At 37.1% G+C, this 19,426-nt stretch overlaps 3 protein-coding genes across 3 annotated transcripts; all 3 read right to left on the bottom strand.

Annotated features, from left to right (window-relative positions):
- Positions 1-5,238: 5,238 nt before the first annotated feature.
- LOC140842873 (uncharacterized) lies at positions 5,239-6,024 on the bottom strand. The gene has a single exon (XM_073211075.1). It carries the CDS (start codon positions 6,022-6,024, stop codon positions 5,239-5,241), a length of 786 nt encoding a protein of 261 aa, XP_073067176.1.
- A 2,779-nt stretch (positions 6,025-8,803) lies between these two features.
- Positions 8,804-10,985, bottom strand: LOC140803071 (uncharacterized). Its single transcript, XM_073158765.1, has 5 exons — positions 10,840-10,985; positions 10,016-10,136; positions 9,830-9,933; positions 9,134-9,265; positions 8,804-9,039 (listed from the first exon to the last, which is right to left on the bottom strand). Exons 1-5 carry the CDS (start codon positions 10,840-10,842, stop codon positions 9,013-9,015), a joined length of 387 nt encoding a protein of 128 aa, XP_073014866.1. The 5' UTR covers positions 10,843-10,985; the 3' UTR covers positions 8,804-9,012.
- A 969-nt stretch (positions 10,986-11,954) lies between these two features.
- Positions 11,955-16,801, bottom strand: LOC140803070 (5'-adenylylsulfate reductase-like 5). Its single transcript, XM_073158764.1, has 4 exons — positions 16,479-16,801; positions 14,906-15,087; positions 12,864-12,988; positions 11,955-12,578 (listed from the first exon to the last, which is right to left on the bottom strand). Exons 1-4 carry the CDS (start codon positions 16,644-16,646, stop codon positions 12,151-12,153), a joined length of 903 nt encoding a protein of 300 aa, XP_073014865.1. The 5' UTR covers positions 16,647-16,801; the 3' UTR covers positions 11,955-12,150.
- Positions 16,802-19,426: the final 2,625 nt, after the last annotated feature.

Here is a 19,426-nt window from a genome sequence, read left to right on the forward strand (position 1 = left end):
GAACTAAATGAATTTAGAAGGAATAAAGTTTGGAATCTTGTACCTAGACCCACTGATAGACCTGTCATAGGAACTAAATGGGTATTTAGGAACAAGTTAGATGAGCATGGTACAATCACTAGAAATAAAGCTAGGCTAGTAGCTAAAGGATATAGTCAAGAAGAGGGAATTGATTATGATGAGACTTATGCCCCTGTTGCTAGACTAGAATCCATTCGCATGCTACTTGCTTTTGCTTGCTCTAGAGACTTTAAATTGTTTCAAATGGATGTTAAAAGTGCTTTTCTTAATGGTGATTTGAAAGAAGAAGTGTATGTTGAGCAACCTATTGGTTTTGAAGATGTGCACTTATCTGATTATGTGTATAAACTTGATAAGGCTTTGTATGGTTTGAAACAAGCTCCTAGAGCTTGGTATGAGAAATTATCTACCTTTTTGCTGTCTAATGGTTTTTGTAGGGGTAAAGTTGATATTACCTTATTTACCTTGACTAAAAATAATGATTTGCTGATAGTACAAATATATGTAGATGATATTATTTTTGGTGCTACTAATGAACACTTGTGTAGAGATTTTTCTAAGCTTATGCAGGATCACTTTGAGATGAGCATGATGGGCGAACTCAACTACTTCCTTGGTCTCCAAATCAAGCAATGCAAGGATGGTTTCTTTGTCAACCAAGGAAAGTACATCAAGGAGATGCTAAAAAAGTTTGGGATGGAGTCTTCCAAAGCCTCATCCACACCTATGAGCACGACAGTCAGACTCGACAAAGATGAGGGAGGTAAACCTGTTGACCAAAAGTTATTTCGTAGCATGATTGGCTCCCTACTCTATGCGACTGCTAGTAGACCTGACATTATGTTTAGTGTTTGCTTGTGTGCACGATTTCAATCATGTCCAAAGGAATCACACTTATTCGCCTTAAAACGCATTTTCAAATATCTTTCAAATACTCCAAATCTCGGATTATGGTATTCTAAGAACTCATTTTTCGATTTAAAAGCTTACTGTGATGCCGACTTTGGAGGATATAAGGTGGATAGAAAGAGCACTAGTGGAACTTGTTTCTTTTTGGGAAATTGCTTGGTGTCATGGTTTTCTAAAAAGCAAAACTGTGTTGCACTTTCAACGACCGAGGCCGAGTATATGGCTGCCGGTAGTTGTTGTGCACAAATTCTTTGGATGAAGTATCAATTACTCGACTATGGTGTTACTTTTTCAAAAATTCCAATCTTTTGTGATAATACAAGCACCATATGTCTAACAAAGAATCCAGTTCAACATTCTCGTACTAAACATATTGACATTCGACATCATTTCATTCGTGATCACATTGAGCAAAATGATGTTGAACTTCACTATGTTGACACCAAGAATCAAATTGCTGATATTTTTACAAAACCACTAGATGAATCTACTTTTATTCGTTTGCGTGGTGAACTTGGCATGATTGAGTTGTAAACACTAGTCGAATACTCTCGTACATATTTGTTAAATTGAGGGGGAGTATTATTAATGTGAGCATTATAATGTCGGATAATACAAATTAATTGTATTTATCCATAATTATGGCTCAACATTCATTTATGTGCTAAATATTTTAAATTTTAGGTGTTCCTCATCTTGGCTACTTCGGAATCACCGCTCCTATTCGGATGCTCCGTTTCACCTCGGATCCACCGAACCTGTTCGGATCGTCCGAACCTGACCATAGGTTCCAGAACCTCCGATTCACTCTTCGGACCATCCGAACACACATCGGATCGTCCGAACCCCCTTCCGATGTCATTAAATGTTCGCGCCTTCCCATGCCTGATTGTCAGACTTCGGACCCTCCGTTTACGCTTCGTAGCCTCCGTTCTATGATCGGATTGTCCGATTGTGAATCGGATCGTCCGAACTGATTGCCAGATAACCGTTCCGTTCAAATTCCGGACCTTCCGAACTCATGTTCGGACCGTCCGAACATGGCCTATAAATAGGCGTTCGGATCCTCTGATTTATTTGCTCATTCACTCCTTCTTTCTTTCCCCACACAAAACACTCACTACTCACTATGCCTCCGCGCCGTAACGTAGCTGGCCGAAATGTTCGCCCTCGTCACGGTGCCTTTCACCATGATCTTACCCAACCACCCAACCCTCGTCCTATCCCACCTGAATTCGAAACCCGTAACATTCTGCCTGGTCGTACCCTTCACACCGATTATCTTCGTGCAAATTTTTTTACGTTGATTACTCTTATTGAGTCTCAACGTTGGGGAAACTTCTTTCTACCTTCCGTACCCGATATCATCTACCCCTCTCTCATACATCAGTTCTATGCGAACTTTTCCTTAGTTCTTGGTGGTGATGACACTCGTGTTGTTACCATTGTTCAGGGTCGGTTCATTTCTTTTTCTACCGCCGACCTCTCCACTTGGTTCGATCTTCCTCGAGACGGACCGAGTGAGTTCTTTTCTCAGTCTTGGACTGAGAATGACCCCACTTTTGATCGAGTCACTGCCTTGACCACCATCTTCGGTCGTCCGCCTACTCCTGCCGATGACCGTCCTCATGCGAAGGACCTTTCTCCTCAGCTTCAGCTTGTTCTGAAGCTCATCACTTCTTCTATTGTTCCTCGCAGTGGAGACCTCTCCACTTGCAAATATCTCGATCTGTACATTCTCTATTATTTAGTCTCCCAGCGTCCTTTTAACCTTCCCCGTTTTCTTATGTACGCCATGGAGTACGCGGCTTCTTCTACTCGCGTCTCTTTTCCATTTGGCCGGTTCATTAACCGGATTCTAGCCCATCTGGGCATTGACTTTACAGATGAAGAATCCTTATCTATTTCTCCTCGCGAGACTATCGACCATGATACTGTTGTTAAGATGGGACTCTCTTGGAATCCCGTCTTATCCTCTTGGGTCATCGACAAGGATCGCATCTTTGCGTCCTATCGTCCGACCGAACACTTTCATGTTCCCTTCGGTCTCCTTCCTCCTCACGTTCAGACGAGAGGATTTCCCGCTGGTCCCCCTACTACGGGTACCACTCCTACCCCTTCGGTTGATATTCCCTCTTCATCCCATCAGCGTGTTCCCGACCCTATTAGCACTCCTTTGATGACCATGGATGACCTTCCTCATGGCTTCACTCCGCCTGCTCCCTCTGGACCCTACGATCGGATTTTCGAGTATCTCGAGCGATTGGAGACTCGTTTCGACACTCGTTTTTCTCTTTTAGAGTCTACCTTAGAGCGCCATCATACCGAGACTTCTTCGCGTCTGGATTCCATCGAGGCTGAGATGAGGAGACATAGAGAGTCGCGGGATGCGGATTCTTAGATTATGTTTTTGTTATTTTTGTTTATTTTATCTTTATGCATCATTGTATAAAAGACTTGCATTTATTAGTGGATATTTTACCTGTTTATTTGTCTCTCTTTATGCTTATGTCTTTTTGCTTATCACAAAAAGGGGGAGAATTTATTTGGTTAAAATTGCTGTTAATTGGTTATTAAATAAATTCGCCTTAATTCAACCTCTTAGACTTGTTATTTGATTAAGGGGGAGTTATTTAATAACCATTTCGATTATGTTGATTATTGTTATCTCTTTTTTAACCAAGTTTTGTGATCATCAAAAAGGGGGAGATTGTTACGCCTTAAACGCATACAAATCTCGAGGATGAGATTAATGTTTTTAATGCTGTAACATATCCCAAAGTTTTTGTTTTGATGATACCAAAACTTGGATTAAAAATGTACTAATGTTTTATATTGAGGCATGCAGGAAATTAAGAACAGGTTACGTTCGGAAGATCCGACATTCGGTTCGGACGGTCCGAAATTGTGCAATTCAGAAGCAAAATAGAAGCTGTTCGGAAGCTGCGAGGAGAGCGTTCGGACGTTCCGAAGACGTGATCGGACGTTCCGAACACAAGCAATCAAATCACTTCAATGCGGAGACAAATTGATATGACTGATTGATCGAGTAAGATTTCGGACGCTACGAAGGACATGATCGGACGCTACGAAGTGTTGAAGATTTCAAATCTCCGGAAACGCGGGAATGTTCGGACGGTACGAACTGGAGTTCGGACCTTCCGAAGCTGTGCATAGACGGTCTGAAAGAACTGTTCGGAAGCAACGAAGTTTGATCGGTTCCTCCGAAGCATATGTTCGGACCCTACGAAGTCAAGAACGGACGATCCGAAGCCATCCCAGAATTACGGAAATTGATTTCAATCACATCGGACGTTCCGAAGTATAAACAGAAGATCCGAACCTTGGCGTCCAAGACTAGTATAAATAGGCCTTTGAGGATGCATTCTAAATCATCCCACTCCACTCTCTTGTCTCTTACAAAGCTTTCTACTATCTCTTGTGTGCGTTGATTAAAAGAGTTGTAATATCAAAAGAGTTGTAGAAAAAGAGTGAAAGTAATACTCTCGAGTGGGTTGTAAAGTTCGTGGCTATCCTTGGAGCCCTCAAGGCCAAGTAGACGCATCGAGGCGTGGTTGTAAAAGCTAGCTTGGAGCTCCTAAAGCCAAGTCGATATAGTGATACCTCGATCCTCATCGAGAAGGGGAGACGTAGACGATTCTTCGTCGAACTTCCATAAACATCTCTATCCCTCTTTACTTTACGCATTTACTTTACTACGCATTTTTTTTACGCACTTACTTTACGCATTCATTTTATTTGTGATTGTCCCTCAAGTCTTCCGCTTGCAATTTTTGCAAACTCGTTTTAAAAACGCTAAAGGGCCTAAAAGAACCTATTCACCCCCCCTTTAGGTTCTTCAAATACTACAGTCTCTACACCTTGGTGAAGATAAATAGAGTTGTTGTTGCTTCTGTTGGTGGCGCAGCTAGTGAGGCACAGCTAGTGATGCATGTGTTTGTATCATTTTCGATTATCCTGCTCTTGTGTAAACACTGAAGTTTCTTTTATGTATTATGGGATTTGAATTAACAATGCAACAATCTGTCTTCAACAATGACTTGAGTAAGATGTATAATATTCATCTTGTGTTTGCAACTGTGATTGTTAATTATTTGTGTCCAAATTTTAGATGTATGAGTACCAGTACTATTACGAATAGCAGTGTCAATTAAAATGCCAGCACAACCAGCACCATTAAAATGCTGGATCAGCACAACCAGCACCATTAAGAGATTTCCCAATTCAAATACCAGCACCATTAAAATGAAGAGATTTTCAAAACTACGACATTTACTTCCACAACCATTAAAATCCAACAAAAAATAAATAACATGTCCACAAATTCTCAAAGGCGGGAATCAAGCCTTTTTGCTTATCAGACATGAAGGTCCAACCATCTTCATTCTCAAAGCCAATATCATTATTCAACGACTGCAGAAACCACATCCAACTATCCTTTGTCTCTCCTTCCACCAATGCATAAGCAATAGGAAAAATGTTGTTATTTGGATCTAGGCCAACTGCTGTCAACAACTGCCCACCAATATTGGTTTTCAAAAAACATCCATCCACTCCAACCACAGGTCTACAAGACTCATTAAAACCTTGTTTACAGGCCGAGAAGCACACATACAGCCTCTGAAATCTTGGCGCATCATCTCCATCAGTCAGTTTCAGAATCACAGATGCACCTTCATCGGACCTTCTCAGTTCAGCACAGTAATTTCTTATTTGGCTAAATTGTTCCGCTATGCTGCCATCAACTAGCTTTAATGCTTTTTTCCGACTCAAATAAGCTTGTTTATATGTGAGGGATACATTCAAAGTAGATTTAACCTCTTCTCGGAACTCTCTGGTACCTAACTTAGGGTTTGATTTCAATTTACTCACAAAAGTTTCACTTAACCAACTTGACTTGATGTTTTTGTTCTTAACATTCCAATAGCAGTTTTTGTGCTCAGTTTTAAATGTCTTTATCTGCCAGCAACTGTCCTTATTCACTGGTGACACATGAATAACCCATTCACATCCTTCATTTTTGCACACACCTCGAAGCCTACTTTTATCATTCTTGACAAAGTTCACTACCATCCCTCGTCTGATACAATGACTTTCTATAGCAAACTTTGCCTTTTTTTTTTGAATTAAATATCATACCAAGCTTCAAATCAGGATTTTCAGAGTAGGCATACATTTCGAATTTTGTGAATCTTCCTCTTGAGAATCAAATGCACTCTCTAACTCATCACTTTCTGCACAATCATCATCTCCTTCATCACCTTGCATTCTCTCAAACAAATCATTGGAAATATCACCATCAATGACTATATTTCCCCCTTCTCCCCTAATATTATCATCTTCATTGAAATCAAACTCACTATCATAAAATTCTGCCTCATCTTCATCAGTGATTCCGGCCCTTGTTTTCGGTTCAACTTCTTTTGGTTTCTCTAAAACACCAGATGCATCTATCTCATTTATTGGAACAAATTCATCATGTTCAATATAAATTTTCACTTCAAAGTTTTTGGGGACGTGGTTCCTAATTTGAACCACATCAGCATCAATTTCCAAATATCTACCATTGTTAAAAGATTTACCGGTTTTGTGCCAAAATCTGAACTTATCTTTCTCCACGCATCCTACTTGCTCAGCATAACCCCAGAGTTCAATCAAGCCTATCTTATCCATATCCACAAAATCAAAGTATTCAGTACTCCCACCTTTGTACGTTTTCCTTTTGCGATTGCTGTCCATTGAACCATTGTAGTACAATTTAATTGTAACAAGAGTGGGTTCGCATCCAGCCTAAAATGCATAAGAATAACATAAGTAAATGTGATAAATCTCAAAACATTTATCCTCAAAGTCAGCACATTAAATAAGAGAAACGTTACCATAATTCGGGGTGAATTCAAGAGACATTATACTTCTTTTAGCCATTACCGACTTCCACTTTAGCAAATATACCAAACTGTAATTTCAAAAAAAAAATCGGTGGTGTTTCTTCGAGTTCGCCCTTCCCTTTCTTCGAGTTCGCCTTTCCATTTCCTTCGTACGTCTAATTTGGGGATTAGGGTTCTTGTAGAGTTTGGGAGTAAAAGGTAAAGGAGTCAACGTTAATCTTAACGTCAGGATAACGGTAGGGACCAATTCGGAAATATTTTGAAAACATGAAGGATTATTTAAGCAGTCAAAAATCATGAGGGACTGAAATGGGAAAAGCGGTTAACGAAAAGGACGAAAATGAGTATTATCCCAAAATTCTTCAAAAGACACAAACACATGATTACGTCACTAAGAATTGAAATAAACATAATTTTACTAGCTAGAAATCTAAAAACTAAATTTGAAAACTTGAAATTGATAAACTAAAATATGAAAAAGATGCTGAAAATAGAGATTGAAATTTACAAAGGTTTGCTCGAGTTTGTGAATGATTGAGTTGCCATCTTGGATTTTTCTCCTTTCTTTTGTTTCACTCTTCTCCATCCATGTTTCCCTCAGATTTTGTCTCGATGTTGCACATGTAGCGGTCGGTTGTAAGCCCATGAATTTCTTTTGCCCTAATGGACCGATTGCCTCGATTCTCTCCCATGGGCTTTTTCTTAATTTCTTTGAGCCCAACAATTTTAATTTTTTAAGGTCTACACAATGTTCAGTAATGTGTAAAAGCCACATGACGTCAATATGTTTCTATTATTTTTTTCCACTAGAAAGCCGACTAGGGGCGGGCATGAAACCCGAAAAACCGAAAAAACCGACCGAACCGAATAATTCGGTTTAAATGGTTCGATTTTATCGGTTTTTCGGTCGGTTATGGTTTTTAAAATTTATGAAATTCGGTTTTTCGGTTCGGTTTTAACCCTCGAAAAAACCGAAAAATCGAACCGGCCATATTATTATTAAGTATAAGGTTTTGTGTATAATAGGTCATATTATTGTTAAGTATAAGATTTTTTTATGTATAATGGGCCTATTAAGATTTAAGAACTTAGTATCATCAACTCTCAATTTTCAATCCGATCGTTTTTTCTTCTTTCTCACCACTCACCAGTGATATTTTTTTTTTCTTTTCTGTATATATTTCTTTAATTTTTTATATAAAAAATTAAGTCTCACAAATTAAATATTTGAAAAATACTACGATTTAGATTTTAAAGGCATAAAGCGACGTATAATTTTATTTTGTAACAAATTTTAGCTAACCGTATATAACCAGTCGTATAAACCGAACCGTACTACAAAAAAACCGAACTGAACCGTAATAAATGGTTCGGTTTGGGACTCGAGATATTCAAAACCGAAAATCGAACCGTCGTAGAGTAAAACCGGACCAAACCGACCGTTGCCCACCCCTAAAGCCGACGATAATTTCTGTAACAATGTGAAATAAAGATAATTTTAGCACAGACTTAAGCATGAAAAAACGTTTTTTAATCTTTAGTGTAATTGTAATTATCTCAGACCAATAAATAGATAAAATAATATATAAATACGATAAATTTAAGTCTGATACATTAATTCTCATATTTATAAAAGCATAAAAATCTCAAAATTACAATCTTTATTTGTTTTTGTAATTAAACCACATTAAAAAATGCTAAATATTTATCAAATCATTATCAGACATGCTTAATCATCATTAAAATTTAAAAATAAACATCTAAATTATAAACCTAATTTATTATTTTAAAACAAAAAACATATCTTCAAAATAAAAAATTTAAAAATAAATATATGCGATTAATTGTGCTTAAACACACTTAATTAAACGCCTTAATTACACTTAATTCGATCAGACTACAGTTTAACCGTTTTTTCCGCTTTCCTCCGAAGCGGGGTGTTTTTGTCTAACTTCAAGCTTAACTTAAGCGGGATTTTTAGAACACTGGTTATAGCTTTAAGCAAATCCCAGAGTATGTATTAGTCATTGCCCTTAAGAGCTACTAAATTACTCGTGCAACTCGACACAACTCAACGAAGCAGGCTACCAAATGAGTTCAAGAGAGAACCAAATAAAAACAGATGGGTTGACTCCAAAGGCTCATCATTAGACAAGGAGCTTCTCAATGGCATTCAGATCAGGAGCTTCTCAATGGCATCCTGCATGAGACAAGGAGGAGAACACAATTTAATCACCGATGAAAATCAAGCTCTCAATGAACTACAAAAAGAGTGAAATAATTCATAGTTTAACTTTCAATTGCTGTATTTGAGATTTCAATTGACTTCCCTCATTGCTCGTCACAGAACATGCGATGACTGGTCTGGTAACTCCACATGCACGACCAAGAGCTTGTTTTGATGGAACGAAAACATACGGGACGTTCTGCACTCAGTGTTACAGGACTTATGAGCCACTTAACAACTACCAAACTCCCAACCAAAAACACAAGAGGTCAAGAAGTTATAATTTCATGGTGTTTCTAGTAGATAAAAATCACCTAAACATTATCAGAATACTCCCCCTTAATCAATAAGGTAAAAAAGCATATCCTTGAAAGCTGCAAATAAATAATACATTGTACAATGAAATGGTTAACATCATAACTACATGGCCAACTATAATCAATCTATTTTTTGATTATGGTTTTGCCATAAAAGTTGCTTTCTCACAGATCCAGTATCTCATATTTCATGCATATGGAAGGATGCTACAAAGTTCTCTTTCTTTTTGTATATTTTGAGTATAGAAATGGCAATGTTCTTTTCACAATCACAAATCTTCCACTTACATCCAACCGCTGAAAGATGGCAGTTTTAACCCAAATTTACAAATTGTGCAATCAAAACAAAATGTAGTCAGCCAGTCTCCATATCCATACTTATAATTTATACACTGAGCTTCTTCTCAGTTATCAAAAGCCATAAAAATTTTACAAATTATAGAAACCTTATCTTCAGCAAGAAGTGGAAGGTGAAGAAGGATTACAAGGGGCTCTGTGTCAGCTGCCATCACAATGAACTCGGAAATCCCTCTGTTCAGCGTCTTAGTCGCTGCAACAAGTTCATAAAAAGAAACCAAACAGATTCTCATTCATAAAAAATACCAATAAAATCAAGAACGAAATTATCACACCTTCATTAGCGCCTTTCTTGAGCTGTTTATAGTTAGCGGCTTGCTGAACCAAGTCTAGAATAGTAATGTTGAGCTGAGAATCTGCCAACGGATACGCTTTCGGGTTCACAGCATCCGCAGTCTACAAATAACAAAGATCTCGCAAACAATTATATCATTCAAAACCTAAAAACAGATACGTTAAGATTGGAAGTTGCACTTCCCTCTACTCTAAAAGCTAGTTGAGGCGTAAAGATTATTCAAGACCATATATATATATAACTCCAGAATGAATATTTAGATTGTGAAATTTACAAATAACTTAATTATAGACAGAATGGGTGATCCAACTATGAACAATCTAACATATAACTCTAAAACTTGAGTTCTCATATGATATTAAGATCGAAACTTGGACTTAACTCAACTCAAAACTAGTTCAAAGGAGAAGATTGTCCAAAATCATATATACAATTTTCACATATTTTATCCAATTGATATAACATAACTAACAAGAGCATGAACAATTTATGAAAATCACAGTTTCAGTTTCAGTTTCATATACATAATAAAGCAGAGAGGCCGCATGGGCTTAGTTCAGTTGGTCAGCAGCAGTGAATCTTGACGCAATGACCAAGGATCGAGTCTCGTAAGCGACAGTGTGGGAGTTAAATTCCCTCCAATGAGGAGAACTCCTTGTACACAGCGTAGCACAAGGTTTAGTTACTACTGATTGACTGAGTCACTATGATTTATATCCTCTCATAATCTTGTCGGGCTGAGAGTGAAAGACGCCTAATATGAGAGATTTCACCTTTTGGAGCAATCAAACAGAGAGGGCATACCATGATGGCGTACAGTACAAGCAGCAAGTGCTGGAAAATGTTAGGGTCTGCCTGAATTTGAGAATCAGACGTACGGAACTAGGATTGCTAAATGGGCCAAAATTTGTAAAGCCCATAATGTAATTAGTAGGCCCAGATATCACAACAAAACTAACAAAAACATAAAAAAAATCTCTTAATTATTTTTAAAAATTTATATCTGGGGAGAAAAAAATATTTTCATAAACCTTTTACAAAAATCTTGCTCAACACATACTTTAAGTTTTTTTTTTTTTTTTTAAAATTCAACAAAATATCTGTACCTTTGTGTAACTATCAACGGCTTCGAATTTCATATTTTTCTTTGCAAATTTTTTAAGAAATAATCACTTTTTGCGACAGTTTAAACTTATAAGAGGTGGCTCAATAATAATATTTATTAGTTAGCAAAACTCAATGGACTTCTTAGCTTATCATGGTTACGAAAAATTGAAAAAAAAAAACTAATAATATGGTTTTAAATGTTTTATGTTGAATAATATAACTTTAATGTTATTGAATGAGAAAATCCTTTTTTAAAGAAAAGAAATTATATCCAGTTAGCGAATAAAAGTTAGACAAAAACTTGTGTTAGACGATCTCACGAATCATATTTTGTGGAACAAATATTTTATTTTGGTCATCAATTAAAAAATATTACTTTTTATGCTAAGAATATTACTTTTTATTTTGAATATCGATAATGTTGACCCGTCTCACAGATAAAAATTTGTGAAATCGTCTAACAAAATACCTACGCTAAAAGTTATTCACAGACATCATGAAACAAAGAGTCGATTCCATGCAACGACATCCCCTTTCAATTTCATGTTTTGAAATGTTTTAAACCAGTGTTTGGAAATCTGAATGTTTTATGTTTCAGTGACAGAGAGTTGATATTTTATAATTTGAAAGTAGGTTACAATAATCACTGATTGTCGAAGAATAAATAGAACGACTTTAAAATCAGGAAAAAAGAAGTTAACTTTTTCTAGTTACTAAGTTCTACATGATACAAAATGGTTTACATTTTCATGTGTCTTTATCAGATATGAGAATTAAACTACCTGATGAAAATGTGGTTGAAGAGCGCGGAGTTACAGAAGATTTCTCCATCATCTACATTGAGTGTACACTGAAATTACACGATCCCTTGGCTAAATTACTGACCAAACCTTTACTTACACGAGGGGGAGAAGAGGGGAAAAAAAAGCACTTGCGGAAATACTACACGAAGAAGAACAGCTCACCTGTTTCAATGTGGGTACATGCTTACACACATAATTTTACAAGTTACTTGCAAGGCAAAACTCTTGACGAAGACGTCTCTCCTAAGGAAACAGAGGCAAGGGATGATGCCCAAACCCTAGCGTTTCTAGCTCCTTTATGGAAGTTCCTGGCTTTACACGCGTTTATCTTGTACCAAATTCTCTTGAAGTCGATGAGATGTAGAACACGATATAAAAGCTGCCTCGACTCCCCGAATATTCCGAGATTTAGATGAGGAATGCACGAGACCCACAGTGCCTTTAAACAAGATGCGATCCCTGGGAAGAAATACAGAAATGCCCTTGACAAGACAAATGCTATAGAAAGTAGTAGATAAGGTTCCCTAGTAAAAGTTTCCTTCAACGATGCTCCATTCCAAAGCTGAGACACGTTTGAGTCATACGCTGAATCACTTGACGCATCTTCCACCAAATCCACTACTGGGTTCATCCCTGTTCATATAAAAGGATTCCATGTAAGAGGAAAAGAAAAGTAGCTTTTAATCTCAGAACATGCAAGTCAAAATTGATGTCATGCGGTAAAATCAATGCCTAAGAATACACTCATAGGCCGTGAATGGTTCTCCATAAAAGTACATGTTCATTCTCCTTATTCCCGAAAAATAGAAATGACCAAGATGAATTACAAAAACTTATCATCATTCAGGTGGATAGCATCACCATACGACAACATCAAACTTAGAAACCTAAAAATAGGCATTATACTGCATGTGCTACCTGTAATTCTTTTGTAAAAGTCTGTGAGAGAAGGGAGATCTTTTTGACCATGAAATCTCGTTGTTGTGGTATGATGCACAATCAGTAGAGAAGGTACACTATGAATCCCGTATCTAGAGAAAACACTGCCCAAAAACAAGTAAGCAAATTAAATATAGACGAAAAAGTATAAAACGGATGCAGAAAACAGGTTATCAACCTCTTTGGCTATTTTGCTACAAATTCAAAGTGCATATAAGAGGAGACAATCATCGCATGATGAAATCCCAGCACCTTTAAAAAATATTAAACTTATTAATATGTTTATGACCCCTGAAGTGCTCGTTAAAATTATCAGCAATTAAATCAAGGTCCTCTGATAACTGGCCAATTTGGATATACAAGCGATTGCCATATTCATGATCGTAATAATAGACTGTTTGGATATTGAAGCTCATAGCTTAAGGCGGGAGGCGCCACTAGGCGAGCCTGCTACACCTAAGAATGCACCAAGGCAAAGTTCTTTTTTTGAAAAAACAAATTAGCTACAAAGTCCAAAATTGATTCTTTAAAAAAAACAAAGCAAAAGCATAAACCCTAAGAAATAAGAATCGGGTCAGCAACGAGCAAGGCCCAAAACAGTATCAAGTCATCCGCAAAAAGTTACAAGCAGTGCAATAACGACAACAGAGGATCTCCAAATCAGCAAACAGTACGAACAATCATTTTTATTAATTAATTTTTGCTTGCACAACTTAATTATTTCAATAATAGCATTTTTTCCATATTAAGGTACAGTGGATAAATACGTTTTTTAAAAAATTAATAGTGCGCTTAGCTTTAATAAGGGGCACACCTCACCTTGTGTCTCATGCTCCAAGACCACCCTTTCAGCGCCTTAGTGTGCTTGTTACGGTTAAGTCAAAGCTCTTGGCTTAAAAAAAAGTATTTGTAGAGGAAGGTTTTCAATTGCGTTTTTTTAATTAAAAAAAAGCAATGAAAAGAGGTTTTCTTTTTTTTTTTTACTTCGAAAAAGTTTTGTTGAAGCCGAAGCCCATAACCAGACTCGGCTTCTAGATTTTCTAACAGTGTTCTAAAATTCGGCCTAGGTGCTAGGCGCCGGCCGACCACAAGTGCTAGTCGGAAAGTCTAGGTGGCGACTAATCGGCCTATTCGTTCTAGGAGCCGCAAACGATTAGGGCTTTTAGGTTTATTTTTGGGATTTTTTTTGAATTTTTTGGACTTTTAATTTAAATTAAAAGCCTAATTTAAAAATAATGAACGATAATGAACAAGTTGTTGAAATCAAGGAGTATTGTTGCCTTACCTTAGCACACGAAACTTCATCTTCGTCTGCGATCTAGAGTGAGAGAATTTCACGAGGATGATTTTGCATCCGAAGAAGATGAAGATAACAATGATGATATTGAGTTTGCGTCCGATAATGAACAAGTTGTTAAAATCAAGGAATATAAGAAGTGGAATAAATTTTTGATATTCCATTAGTCGTGTAATTTAGAACGCATTTTAAATTTGATGATATTATGTTGGAGTTATAGTACGTGAATTATTATGTTGATACTATGGAATCCGCTTACCCGCGCCTAGTCTCGTTTGGCGTCCGACTAGCGTCTAGCTAATTTGATTCTAAGTATTTTTAAAAAAAAAAAAAAACAAACCAATCCGAACATCCATCTTTAAGCGACTGTTTATTTGAAAAATAAGAAAAAAAACTTTTGTAGTTCAAAGCAATCAATATATTTTGGAGGGATTTATGTCTCAGTTAAAATGTTGCAATTGGAGAACCTCAAGGTGATGCAAAATCTTTGGTCAATCTTATGCTACTGGTTCAGCTACAGCTAATCGTGCAAAGAGGCAATGAGCCATTTTTTACAGCAGGCAGGTGGTGAATTATGAACAGTAAATAAATTAATATGCACAATGTGATCCACAGTGACCATTCACATCTCGGGATTGAAGGTCTAACACGGCACGCACTTAGGAACCAAGGAGGGGAAGATAAAGAAATGAAGGGAGCAGAGAGCATATCTAAAAACACGAACCTGGGCATGGCAGAAGACTGCTCAACCATCACATGTTTGATCTGTGGATATAGGGAACTCAGACTAGAAAACTGTGTTCGAAAAATGCTTGAGAAAGGGCACCAAGAAGCATAAAACAGAACAGCAGTATACTCATTCTCCTTTGCAGAGCTCAAAGCTTCTTCAAATGATCCTCCATCCACCTTCAAATGTCATGCAACACATAAATGATTAATAGGACAGCAAAAAGCCAAAAAACCACACATGCAAGGAGAAAAAACACAAAATCCAACAGAGATGTAAATTTCACCCAACCACAACTACTAATGTTCAAGTTAGTGACTGCCATCCTGCAGCGGTCATTAGTCCAACTACAATTAATCATAATCATAATCACAATCATAATTATAAATTTATAATAATGGAATATGGGAGTATTGATCCAAAAAAAAAAAACATTTTTTTACAGCTATCTCCAGTCTCTCCTTTCTAGTTGTTTCAGAAGCACACTTTATTGATGCAGCAGCATATGTTTCATAACTCAAATGTTAATAAATTAAACAGCTTACTGGCATGATATCTAGTATGTGAAACATAATGGGTTTTCCCATTTACCAAAAAACTACAGAGTCATGGCCTCAGAAATCATCACCCCTTGTGGCCCCTGAGCAGGAGTATAGACGATAACCCATTGTTGAAAAATGAGTGCAGAAAATAATTGGTGCATGCATATTGGCGCACTATATTACAGGTAGATTTTTAATTGCTGCAATATGGGAACATGTATGCCTCTGAAACTGGTGCGTCCACTACAAGGATATGATGACTTTATCTTATTAGCTCATTTGAGAAAAAAAAATGCAACATCAACTAAGGTTGAACATTTTATTGTAAAATACTCCAAAGTATAACCCTTAACCTTGTAACTGTTATTTATTCAATAATTTTCAAACTTTGTTTTCAGGTTAAAATTTAAGATCTTGCAATTTTTATACTCATCTTTTAAACCCTTACATTATATAATTTTCTCGACCATAAAATGGGGAACTATCCTGCTATTGAAAAATTAAAACCAAATAAAGATGCATAACACCACTGTCCATCAGTCAAAGTAACATCAACACTGGAGGTTGATCAGGTAAAAGTAGATCCATCTTAGTTTAGGCGAACTAATCCTGTGAAAAGGCTCTTTACAAACATCAATTCCTTATAATAAAATAATAGAGAAAACAATTAGTTTTAAAAGTCTATAAATGATTACAATTTTATAAGAAGTTTCCAGTGCAAGGAAGATGCTTAGCTACCTTTCGGAGAACCATAAGCCCACATAAATCCATGGATAAAATGAAGACAATATGAAACACTAAGTGAAAGCACACGCCACAAAACATGATAAAACCAGAAATCAAACGATACCCTCAAGAACCGTCGACAGGATCAAAAAGTCAATGCTTACACAATTACAATAGCCAGGGGATTTTTTTTTTTTTTTTATCAGAAACCAATAACGTCAAAAAGCAGTAAATCGAAAAGAAAAAGATATACAACAATCGAAATAGTAAATAACCACATAAATTCAAAACCTAAAAATTACCAGGATAGGAGAAGGTGAGAAGGGGATCCACGGCGGGCACTGTGAATTCAGATGGAGCAGAAAGGTCTTGAATCCACGGCGACAGATGGGCGCTGCATACGCAGCTGGAGCCGATGCGGCTAATATACACATCAACAGACTCAGGCGTTTTCTCATCGAGACCTCCATGGACACAACCAAAATCCTCCGTTCTTCTGATTCTCGAATCCAAAAATTATTTCTCCTCGAGATAATACAAAACCTAAAATGAGATTGATGCTTCCACCGCGACCATGATTTGAGGATCGATCATTATTAAGTTTTATTTTAATTTATGTAATTAATAAAGATAAAATCTCTATCGGCGACTTTTATGAGATGGAAATTATCAATAATATAACAGCGAAATTGCCTATCATATTATTATTATTATTATTATTATTTTTTAAATACTGAGAACGAACAGAAAACGACGACTCATGTTGTAAATCTGTGTCGATGTGGAGTGAAGGAAGTTGAAAATCTTTGTCAATTGGCGCAAGAACTTTGATGATACCGTTTGGTCATGAATGTGGTTTCCGAACTTTCAATATTTGAGTCGTGATTGATGGATTGATCCTAATCTGCATAGACGATGAGTAATAGTTAGGAGGCGTCGGAAATTTTTACGACATGAACCTTCCAACGCTCAAATTAGATCTTGACTCAAAGGGAAATGAGCTGTGGTACCTAAAGTAGTGTCAAGTGAATCAATATGTGAATCAATCAAACAATGAACCATACCTAAGTATTTATAAGCATTGAGATGACTAGTAATGTAACGTCTAATAATTTAAAATGCTGCTAAATTTTTTTATTTTTTATTTTGTAAAGCTCACAATTTTCGAACATAAATATTTAAGTATTATGCATGAATACAGCTCTACTGAAAAATATGCAATTTAAAAATAATCGTAAACAATCAACAAATAAATATTGTAGACAAAAAAAATGTGCCAACTCGACCCTTAACCATGCGTGAACAAAATTAAGATGAGTAAAATACTAAAAATCCACATCATAGCATAATAACGTATAAAACTGATTATGTCTACTTAAAACTCATAAAATCGTAATGTTCGGAAAAGTGTGGTCTTCGGGTCGTGTGCGCATACTCAGCCATGCCTACTCAGAGTTCCGCACCCCCAGTCTCCTCATCCAGATGCTCACCTGCATCACACACGCCTAGTGAGTCAAAAGACTCAACGCACCTGTATCGTTAATAGAAAATACATATACATAGCACACAAAAGTGAAAAATACTGTAATCAACATACATTTCATGTCTTAAAAGCATAAACATAAACTTGTCTATGATGTCATAACGTGTCAAACATGTCTCAACATATCACCATATACATATACATTTTATTTTATTTGAATTCAGTTCATTGGTTATGACTTTCGTATCAGCTATAATTGCGGTACCCGGCGACGGGGACATCAGCGACAGCATTACCCGTTCATTGAGCCTTGGCCTCATTTCCACAACCAACTCCCATACTTCAAAAAATATGTCATCATATTCATCACTTAATAAAAACATGCATATACGTCGCCTTGGGACTAATGTAGGATCCACTCAAGGACCTACTCGTTTAGGTAAATACATTTTTCCTTAAAATCAAGCATGCACCGTATTTTTCATAATTACATAAAAATCATATACATGATGCATAAACATTTAAAATATGATAAATTTTATGCTCAGGGCGCTGCCAGGAATAAAAACTCACCTCGGGCGCAAAATGACCATTTTGCCCCTGGAAACCCAAAATGACCGTTTTACCCCTGGACCTCTAAATTTCGACTCGAAGCTTACCAAATTTCTTAAAACATCCCAAACATATTTATAAGCATTTCTTAGATGTAAACTCGAGCTCGTTTCAAAATTTAAGCAATTCGTTTTAAAACTTGGATCGGGGTTCCGGTTTCAACCTGAAACTCAACCAAAATTTTCCCAACTCTAACAATGACTTAAATCTATGTGACCAGCCTCTAAACCACCTATTTCAGCATGTTTATGACCACGGAAACCAGCCCGATGGTTGCTGGAATTGTACTACTCCATCTAGTCAAACCCTAAACCCTAGCATACATTCACCAACCCTACTCCAAAACCGTTGAGACCAGCCTCTCCTAGACCACCCTAGGACCCCTCTAGACCTAATGAACCCATTGACATAGCCCCATGCAAGCCGCACGATTCACACGCTCGATATTTCCAAAAATCGTACAAACCGAGTCAAGCCTCGCCCGCCTCTCTCTTGCGACTCCTAGGACAGGACCAGAAGTGTTCGAGCCTTTCCAGACCATGGCTCAAACCGACCAGATTCTGGTCCAAGGTCTGGAGTCGCCCTTGCACCATCAGTTCACGCCTAACCACCGATCTAGCCAAAACAAGCCCTATCAGAACGTTTGACCCTAGATTACCCAACAACTCAACCAAGCCGTGACTCCAGCTCCTAGTCCCTTAAACCTCGACCTGAGCAGCCCTTAGTAAGTACCAAATACAGCAGCCCCTTGCAACCATACAAGAAAACGTGAGAATCATGCAAAGCAAATCGAGTTTCATGTCAAACTTTTCACAAAAGCATATACACAAGCAAGATCAAAGGATGAACATGCAAATACACATATATTTATGGCATGAATAAGGAGAAAATGAGATACAAGCATGCCTTGATGATTTTATGATCGAAATCTTGAAGAAAAGCGCGTCGGGGAAGCATCAAAGAAGCAGGAAGGAGACTTGTTGAAGGAACTATGATCGAAATGTGCAGCAATATTACTCCTGGTTTTGCACGTAAAAAGCTGTTGTTGGGAGGGTGGGGCGGCTGCTAAGTGTAGGATTAGGTCCATTTTAGATAAACTTAAATACACTCCATAATAATTATTAAAATTAACCACTTCATACAGTAATTTTTCCC

Source organism: Primulina eburnea, chromosome 10, assembly GCF_022965805.1.
Source record: "Primulina eburnea isolate SZY01 chromosome 10, ASM2296580v1, whole genome shotgun sequence".
Classification (NCBI taxonomy): Eukaryota; Viridiplantae; Streptophyta; class Magnoliopsida; order Lamiales; family Gesneriaceae; genus Primulina; species Primulina eburnea.

Coding starts and splice junctions, on each gene's coding strand:
- LOC140803070 (XM_073158764.1), bottom strand. CDS start 16,646: ATGGAGGTCTCGATGAGAAAACGCCTGAGTCTGTTGATGTGTATATTA. Junction 15,088..16,478: donor TCTCACCTTCTCCTATCCTG/GTAATTTTTAGG, acceptor TGACATTTGAAG/GTGGATGGAGGATCATTTGA. Junction 12,579..12,863: donor CTTTTACAAAAGAATTACAG/GTAGCACATGCA, acceptor TTATATGAACAG/GGATGAACCCAGTAGTGGAT.
- LOC140842873 (XM_073211075.1), bottom strand. CDS start 6,024: ATGGTAGTGAACTTTGTCAAGAATGATAAAAGTAGGCTTCGAGGTGTG.
- LOC140803071 (XM_073158765.1), bottom strand. Junction 9,934..10,015: donor CAAGAAAGGCGCTAATGAAG/GTGTGATAATTT, acceptor AACTTGTTGCAG/CGACTAAGACGCTGAACAGA. Junction 9,040..9,133: donor CTCAAATACAGCAATTGAAA/GTTAAACTATGA, acceptor TGTCTCATGCAG/GATGCCATTGAGAAGCTCCT.